The sequence below is a fragment of the Trachurus japonicus genome, chromosome 13 (assembly GCF_045865225.1).
Source record: "Trachurus japonicus isolate A0001 chromosome 13, Traja_1.0".
Classification (NCBI taxonomy): domain Eukaryota; kingdom Metazoa; phylum Chordata; class Actinopteri; order Carangiformes; family Carangidae; genus Trachurus; species Trachurus japonicus.
The window spans coordinates 1,476,245-1,485,698 of NC_140919.1; the positions used below are offsets into that span (position 1 = coordinate 1,476,245).

At 46.1% G+C, this 9,454-nt stretch overlaps 1 protein-coding gene across 1 annotated transcript; it reads left to right on the top strand.

Moving 5' to 3' along the window:
- The first annotated feature begins 1,887 nt into the window (after positions 1–1,887).
- Positions 1,888–6,661, top strand: LOC146975207 (gap junction delta-2 protein-like). Its single transcript, XM_085794721.1, has 3 exons — positions 1,888–1,976; positions 4,775–5,430; positions 6,173–6,661. Exons 2-3 carry the CDS (start codon positions 4,783–4,785, stop codon positions 6,659–6,661), a joined length of 1,137 nt encoding a protein of 378 aa, XP_085650847.1. The 5' UTR covers positions 1,888–1,976; positions 4,775–4,782.
- Positions 6,662–9,454: the final 2,793 nt, after the last annotated feature.

Below are 9,454 nucleotides of genomic sequence, written 5' to 3' on the forward strand. Positions count from 1 at the left end.
TAACAATAGCATTAGCCTATCTCCAGAGATATTTCCCATGTTCAGAAAAAAATGCCCTGCCAAAATTTTAGTTGTACGCTAAGTTATGAAATTGTAGCTGACAAAAGACTTTGAATAACTTACCAAGAGACCCAGAAAATGTGGTGTTCCTCCAAAGCTTTTGTCCACGGCTTCTGGAAACTTCCCTTGTGCTGCTCTACTGCGCATGTGCACTGCCGAACCTCTGCGTTAACTCCAGCAACAGAATGTTACAAGTCCAGTTTACTCAGATGAACTTAGTTTCAAACCTCTTTAAGGAAAAATGACTACATACTTACATTCCATGAGTTAAGTCAACAGGATAGGGACAGATAAGTAAAGTACACTTTTATGATTTAAGTAAGCACAGTTGTTACCTTTTAGAGTGTAGGCTCTAGACTCTTGGCTCTAGGCTCTAGACTCTTGGCTCTAGGCTCTAGGCTCTAGACTCTTGGCTCTAGACTCTAGACTCTAGGCTCTAGACTCTAGACTCTAGACTCTAGGCTCTAGACTCTTGGCTCCAGACTCTAGACTCTAGGCTCTAGACTCTAGGCTCTAGACTCTAGGCTCTAGACTCTTGGCTCTAGGCTCTAGGCTCTAGACTCTTGGCTCTAGGCTCTAGGCTCTAGGCTCTAGACTCTTGGCTCTAGGCTCTAGGCTCTAGACTCTAGGCTCTAGGCTCTAGACTCTAGGCTCTAGACTCTAGACTCTTGGCTCTAGACTCTAGACTCTAGGCTCTAGACTCTAGACTCTAGACTCTAGACTCTAGGCTCTAGACTCTCTAGTAGTAGTGACGTGCTTCAGCTACGTTACTAAGACGACGGCCGTTAAGTGTGGAAAGTGTCCATCGATCCACACTCAATTTTCTGGCCGTTTGAGTGCACCAGTTGAGTGCGCATAGCGCACTACATTTTCGCACACTGCTCAGTGTGAACGCACTTCTGTACTCAAAATATTAAGTGTAAGTGCAGAAGTGCGCGATTTGAGACACACCATAAGGTTTCATGCTGCGTTCAAGAAACTCAGAAGTCGGAAAAACGAGCTCCGAGTTGTAAAAAATGAATTGAACGACGTCAAACTCGGAAATTACAGGTCGGAAACTCGGGTATCATATCAGAGCTCCGACTTGACGTCACGACAACATCAAAACATGGCGGCCCTCGTCTTAAACGGTTAGAATTTAGACATTTTAAGTTATTTGTTGAGGTTTGAATGCATATTTTTGTGCATTATTGCAGTAGGAAGCCTATATTAAGCTGTGATTGTTGTATGGTGTGAAATTGTGTTCCTCGTATGTGACGGAAATAACGTTTAACTGTTATGAAGGCTATAACATTATATGTGCACTCATCTGCAGCGTCTCCTCTCCTGCAAAACAAACATAATTTACTGCTGCATTTATTTTTCGTATTCAGCTATGAGTCACAATACGCCAAACTTCCTTCAGGTATCCATGTTTTTTTTCTTCCGAGTTCCTGAACGTAATGATGTCGGAAGTCGGAAATTTCCGAGTTGGGAATCCCGACCTCCGAGTTGTTATGAACGCAGCACCAGACTCCAGACTCCAGGTTCATGTGGAAAGTGAAGGAAGTGGTGGAACTTGTTGCTTTTGAAGCTGCATAGAAACAGAAGTTTTGCGTGGAGCTGCTTTGTCCGGTGCTTCCAGCTGGTTCCATCCGTGTTTTTGTTTGACTGTTCGCGGCTGTTCAGAAAAGGAACGCCCCCCCTCCACCTCCATTGTGCTGTGAAATCTTTGTTGCTGCTGTACATTGGCAGCTTTTGTAGCCACGTAGTAGCACAATGATGGGATGGTTTCAGATGGCCGGGGTCAGTGTGTGTGTTCAGCCTGCTGCTGCTGTCGCTGTCCATCGCTCCACAGGATTCAAACCAGCGACGCTCTGACATTAAAGATAACCATGAACGCTGCGCGGAGGCGGAAAACTCAGGGTTAAACTCAGGTGAGTTCATTTCTCCTCCTCCTCAGTGTGTGTGTGTGAAGCAGGTGTGTGTGTGTGTGTTTGTCAAGTCGTCATTATCTGAGACCTTCAAATCAACGTGAGTTAACTTTAACCTAAAAACCTGTAGATAGTTCCTACAAATCTAGAAGTAAAGCAGGTGAAACTTTTATTTCAGCTCTGGATTCACTGTTTGTTTCATTGAGCTACTGATAAATAATGTGAGTGTATGTTTGAATAAAAGACCAGGAGAAGAAAACAAGAGAAACAACTGGATGTTTAGAGGAAAGACGAAGAACGTTCTGCTCCCGCGTGTGAATGAGTGAAACTCTCTGGTTCATAGTGAGGACCAGAGGTCGTGTTGATAGACCGGGTCTGAACTAATCCTCCTGCTCTGAGACTAAACCGTCCCACCGAGTGAAATAAACTAACAAAACCCAACGACTAGTGTTGTAATCAAGACCACCGAGACCATTATCATATAATACCATCATAAGAGCCTAGATCCTATCATATCATACCATATCATATATCATATAAGACCAGTCCCAGTCCTCATAATAACAATGTGTCTTGATATTTAGATTATTCCTCCTCAGCTACAAAGAAAAAAGATGATTTGATGTAAATTCTAAACCATATTTAACCCTCCTGTTGTCCTCCTGGGTCAAAGAAGGAAGGAAGGACCAAGGGAAAAAAGGAAGGAAGGCAGGAAGGACCAAGGGAAAGAAGGAAGGCAGGAAGGACCAAGGGAAGGAAGGAAGGAAGGACCAAGGGAAGGAAGGAAGGAAGGAAGGACCAAGGGAAAGAAGGAAGGAAGGCAGGAAGGACCAAGGGAAGGAAGGAAGGAAAAAAGGAAGGAAGGCAGGAAGGACCAAGGGAAAGAAGGAAGGAAGGAAGGCAGGAAGGACCAAGGGAAAGAAGGAAGGAAGGCAGGAAGGACCAAGGGAAGGAAGAAAGGAAGGCAGGAAGGACCAAGGGAAGGATGGAAGGAAGGAAGGAAGGAAGGAAGGAAGGAAGGAAGGAAGGACCAAGGGAAAAAAGGAAGGCAGGAAGGACCAAGGGAAAAAAGGAAGGCAGGAAGGACCAAGGGAAAAAAGGAAGGCAGGAAGGATCAAGGGAAGGAAGGAAGGAAGGCAGGAAGGACCAAGGGAAGGAAGGAAGGAAGGAAGGAAGGACCAAGGGAAAAAAGGAAGACAGGAAGGACCATGGGAGGGAAGGAAGGAAGGAAGGAAGGACCAAGGGAAAGAAGGAAGGAAGGAAGGAAGAAAGAAAGGAAGGAAGGAATGGAAAAATGATTGTGGAAAGAAGGAAGGGAGAAAGGAAGGGAACAGATTGGGTCATTGCCCCAGAAGGACGACAGGAGAGTTAATGTGAACAAAGTTTGGATTGAACAGAAGAACACAGCACAGAACCTGCTGAAGTCTCCTCCCACTGTTGTCATGGTGACACCAAGTTGTTACCATGGCTACACAAGCAGATACTTTAGTAGCTACAACTATTTGAATTGGCTTTAGGCACAGCTCCACTACTTCCTGAAATAAGCCAGCTCGTTTATTTCCTGTTTTACGTTATTGGACAAATTGATTAATCCAGGTGTGTCTGACACCTGGATTAATCAATTTGCCCAATAATGTAAAAAATGTGATATTTTATACTATTTTATTTTCTTTTACTTGTTTCTTTTTCTTTTGCTCCTTCTTTTAACTCGGTGTTTTTTGTTATTATGCTGTTTTATGCTGTTCTTTAAAAAAGTTTAAAGCACATTGAGTTGCCTTGGTATGAAATGCACTGTATAAATAAAGATGCCTTGCCTTGCATTATGGTCTGGAGAAAACATCCAGAGTCCAACTGGACTGAGACCGAGACCTTGAAGACATGGTCTCAACTACACAACACTACGACATTAGTGTGGATCGTTCACATGAGCAAACAGGTTTCTGATCTAAACCTCTGCAGGTCAAAGGTCAAACCCTCGGTCTCTCTGCTCACAGAATACCATAGCTCCATTTCTCACCTCACACAGTGGTGCTCTGACAACCATCTGCACCTCAATGTGTCCAAAACCAAAGCACTGGTCATCACCTCCCCCAGCACAGGCAAGTCAACCCCCTTCCCCACCCACAACCCCATCAGCATCAACGGAGAAGCCATGGAGGTGGTAGATACTTTCAGATACCTGGGACTCATTATAGACAATAAACTCACCTTTGAATCACACATCCATGACATCCATAAACGCAGCCAGCAAAGACTCTCTGCCATCAGGAAACTGAGAGCTCTCTCAGTGGCCCCCCACCTCCTACTGTTACTATACAAGAGCATAATTCAGCCCATCCTCCTCTAGTGCTCCTCCTGCTTCTTCAACATGTTGTCATCCCCCAACACAAAAAGACTGACACAAATCGCTCATAGAGCTGCCAAAATCATTGGCCTCCCCACCCCCATCCTCTCTGACCTCAACACCATAGCCATAACACGCAGAGCACTCACCATCATCCAGGACCCCAGTCACCCCCTAAACCCGTACTTTGTGCTGCTTCCATCTGGCCGCCGGTACAGGTCCCTGACCTGGAAGAGGGTCAAGTTCAGCCGAAGCTTCGTCCCCTCTGCTATAACAGAACTAAATAGATTGCGTCGCTAAATGTGTGTTCCCGTTTAATGTGTATGGGTGGGTGATGTAATGTATGTATTCATGTATCTTGAGGTTGTGTGTTGCGTACGGGGGTGAAAACAAGTTTCCTTGTAAAGGACAAATAAAGCTGAATCTGAATCTGAATCTGAATCTCCCTCTCCCTCAGGTTAAGTCATGGGGGACTGGTCCATCCTCGGACGCTTCCTGTCCGAGGTGCAGAACCACTCCACGGTGATCGGGAAGATCTGGCTCACCATGCTGCTCATCTTCCGCATCCTGCTGGTGGCGCTGGTGGGCGACGCCGTCTACAGCGACGAGCAGTCCAAGTTCACGTGCAACACGCAGCAGCCCGGCTGCAGCAACGTCTGCTACGACACCTTCGCCCCCGTCTCGCACCTCCGCTTCTGGGTCTTCCAGATCGTGCTCGTCTCCACGCCGTCCATCTTCTACATCGTCTTCGTGCTGCACAAGATCGCCAAGGACGAGAAGCTGGACAGCCAGCGGGCGAAGGCGGCAACGATGGCCGTGGCAGCGGCGGCGGCGGCCCAGCGAGCGCCGCGGTGCAGCAGCCGCGTGGAGAAGGACGGGCTGGAGGCGCTGAGGGTCAGCATGCCGCCGTACTGCCCCCGCTACCGGGAGGAGGAGGAGTGGGGGGTGGGGGAGGGGGAGGAGCGGCTGCTGCAGGAGGACTACGGCGAGCTGGGCGAGGACCCGACGCAGCAGTCCAACCAGGTGCTGCTCATCTACATCCTGCACGTGCTGCTGCGTTCCGTCATGGAGATCACCTTCCTGGTGGGGCAGTACTTCCTGTTCGGCTTCGAGGTACAACAACTGTTTTATTCATATCAGCCATCCATCAGTCACATTGAAGGGATAGTTCACCCAAAATGCAAATTTCCCTCATTATCTCCTCCCCCTCATGTGGACTAAGGGCTGGGAGAAGTTTCAGAGTCCTCCGTGGCTTCTCTGAGTTACAGGGGGTCTCGGCGTAGCAGTGCATGTCCATATGACGGTTGCAAATGGATACCAACTGTCTTCGTAACAAAAAGACACACCAAAAAACATCCAAATACCTCCATGCAAATTTGACGAACCGGGAAGAGGAGCTTCGAGAAGCTTCCGCTACAAAACAAGCTTAAAATATAGACTTATTTAATTTTTTTCGGTACAATTTCACATGTCGGGGCTTCAATACAAGACGGACATTACATACGAGCAGCATGGAGGTATTTGGATGTTTTTTGGTGTGTCTTTTTGGACGAAGAAAAGTGAGCTCCGTTCTCAACCGTCATATGGACATGCAGTGCTGCACGGATCCCCGCTGTAACTCAGAGAAGCCACGGAGGACTCTGAAACTTCTCCCAGCCCTTAGTCCACATGAGGGGTAGGAGATAATGAGGGAAATTTGCATTTTGGGTGAACTATTCTTTTAATATCTTACCCCCGAGCACTGCTGTCACTTTATTTGTTTGTCCTGTCGCATGAACTGTGCTGTTTGTCTATTAATGTCATGTGATTCACTGAGGCTACAAATGAAGTAACCTTTGACCCTTTGACCTTGGAGGTGCCCCACCTGTACCGCTGCGACACCTACCCCTGCCCCACGCGCACCGACTGCTTCGTGTCTCGCGCCACGGAGAAGACGATCTTCCTGAACTTCATGTTCAGCATCAGCCTGGGCTGCTTCGTGCTCAACGTGGCGGAGCTGCACTACCTGGGCTGGGTCTACATCTTCCGCGTGCTGTGCTCCGCCTGCTCCACCTGCTGCAGCCCGGACCGCGACACCGTCCGCCTCTACTCGCACCACAACCCGCTGCTGCTGCAGCTGCGCCACTCGCTGCGCAGCCAGCTCGTGCTGCAGACGCCCGCCGCCATGGCGCCGCCTGAGAAGAGCGGCGGCGGCGGCCTGCTGGGCCACGCGCCGGCCATCTCCTTCGAGACCGACTCCACGGTGGAGTGCACCTCCAAGAGGAACACGGAGAGCCGCGACAAGGTGAAGGTGAAGCTGGCCAACATGGCGCGGCTCGGCCGGACCAAGAAGTCCTGGCTGTGAGGCTACGGCGGCCGGCGAGGGTCAATTCACCAAGAAGTCCTTTTTTAATTTTAAAATTTGATGTTTGAATTGAAACACATGGGGAAATAATTGTTCTCCAGTTGTTCAAAGGAAATCCGATCGGATTTTGGATCATGGATCGGATCAAATCTTGAAACATTTACTTCAGTGACTGTGCTGAGAAAGACTCGACCATAATCTGTGTTCACGTTAAATTGTCCCATTGGAGTCAATACACTCCAGGCTGCCTCTGGTCTCCCTAAAGGGGCGTGGCCGTGCAGAAGCCTAGTGACATCATACAGGAAGGTCTTGGTTTATAAACCGTCTTTGGGTCAACTCACCAAGAAGTCCTGGCTGTGAGGCTACGGCGGCCGGCGAGAGTCAACTCACCAATGGTACCTTCATGTGCTATGGTAATTATGGTAAATACCAAAAGACGACGTGAAAAGTGCACATGAACACCCTCTCATGTGGTATTTTCCACTGAGAATTGAAAATAACCTTTGACCTTTTCAACATGGGGGCGAGAAACGCAAGATTTGTGAATGGTAAGCAAAGCAAGCCTTTAGAAAACAGTTAGCAGCTATTCACTTTATGTATGCGTGCATGTACAGTACGCTTTTAAAAAGCTAGCCAAATAGCCAGTGCTAAATCTCCATGAATATTAATATTTACCGTTTGAGTTTTGATAATTCATCTTCTTGCTGTAAGAGATGAACTTGGCAATCCAAGATTGTTTTACCCCATAGATATATACACGTAGATGCTGCACGTGTATATATCTATGGTTTTACCCAAGTAACAAGTCTGAATCGGTGTGTCCACCATCTTTATTTTCTCTGTACAACTACAACAACAAAAGCACATGAACACAACGCACTGGTAAATAAATACCGTCTGTACCATAGCACATGAAGGCAGCACAAGAAGTCCTGGCTGTGAGGCTACGGTGGCCGGCAAGGGTCAACTCACCCCGTCCTGTTGATCCACAGAGTGAAACCATTCAGTTCCCGTTAACCTCCATCGTTGCTTTTCATTCTGATCCAACAGGGCTCATACACATTTGAACTCATTTCCAGACTTCGTGGGAAAATAAATTAGATTAATTTGTGACGTTTGAGTAAATATACGTCTATCATGTAAATATATTACGCAATTAATCGTTTGTTTTCATTATTATGTCTTTTCTGGGCAAATTGAAGCCCCTTGGATAAGATGTGAAACGTCTTCCCAGACAAATACAAGTCCAGTTGCCTACGACTCGATTTGCCCAGAAAAGAACGATGACCTGGATGAATGGGAATATCCACAGACTTTCATTATTATGGATTTGTCGGCCATTATGTCACCAAATAATTGTTCTAAAACAATTGTTCTCCAGTTTTTCAAAGGTAATCCGATCGGATTTTGGATAATGGATCGGATCAAATCTTGAAAATGTGTTGTTTCAAAAACAAAAACGGATTCTGAGCTTGGATTAGATCATGTGATCCAGTCCTGGTTTTCATCTGGATCAAACCCTCAGTTTGTGTTGATCAAACCTTTTAGTTGGATCTGGAAAACTTTGATCCGATTATTCTGATCCCAGCAGTTTGGTGGATTCAGGAACAAAATGTGATTTAAATAAAATTCAAACTAGTCAAATAAACAATATTTATAATGTAGGATATATACATTTATTGATTTATATTTTACACCTGATTTTAAACCATAACCTGAGCCTTCTCCATCGCTGCCCCCTCCCTCTGGAACTCACTCCCAAAACCCATCCACATCTACACACTCTTCCCAACATTCAAGACCATGCTCAAAACTCACCTTTTTAAAGGGATAGTTCACCCTAGAATGATATTTCGCTCATTATCTACTCCCCCTCATGTGGACTAAGGGCTGGAAGAAGTTTCAGATTCCTCCGTGGCTTCTCTGAGTTACAGGGGGTCTCGGCATAGCAGTGCATGTCCATATAACGGTTGCAAAGGGACACCGGAGCTCTTCGTAAAAAAACACACACAAAAAAACATCCAAATACCTCCATGATGCTCGTATGTAATGTCCGTCTTGTGCTGAAGCCCCAAATTGCGTAATTGTCCCGAAAAAAATTAAATAAGTCTATCTATCTGCTTGTTTGTAGCGGAAGCTTCTCGAAGCTCCTCTTCCTGGTCCGTCCAAATCTCGCGTGATTTGCGCCGGCGTCAGTGCAGTTACTGCGAATCACGCGAGATTTGGACGGACCAGGAAGAGGAGCTTTGAGAAGCTTCCGCTACAAACAAGCTTAAAATATAGACTTATTTAATTTTTTTCGGGACAATTACGCAATTTGGGGCTTCAGCACAAGACGGACATTACATACGAGCATCATGGAGGTATTTGGATGTTTTTTTGTGTGTGTTTTTTTACGAAGAGCTCCGGTGTCCCTTTGCAACCGTTATATGGACATGCACTGCTACGCCGAGACCCCCTGTAACTCAGAGAAGCCACGGAGGAATCTGAAACTTCTTCCAGCCCTTAGTCCACATGAGGGGGAGGAGATAATGAGCAAAATATCATTCTAGGGTGAACTATCCCTTTAAATTAGCTTTTAATATATAATTTTTGTGTGTTCTATACTGTTTTCTGTGTTTTATACTGTCTCTGCTGTTTTAAATGAATTACAATTTGAATTGCTGTATTTTATGATTTTTAAACTGTAAAGTGTCTTTGAGCATTTGGAAAAGCGCTATTATACCAGTGATTAGTTAATAAAGTTTACTTTTGAATATTCTACAACTGAAATACCTTTCCCCAAACTGAATT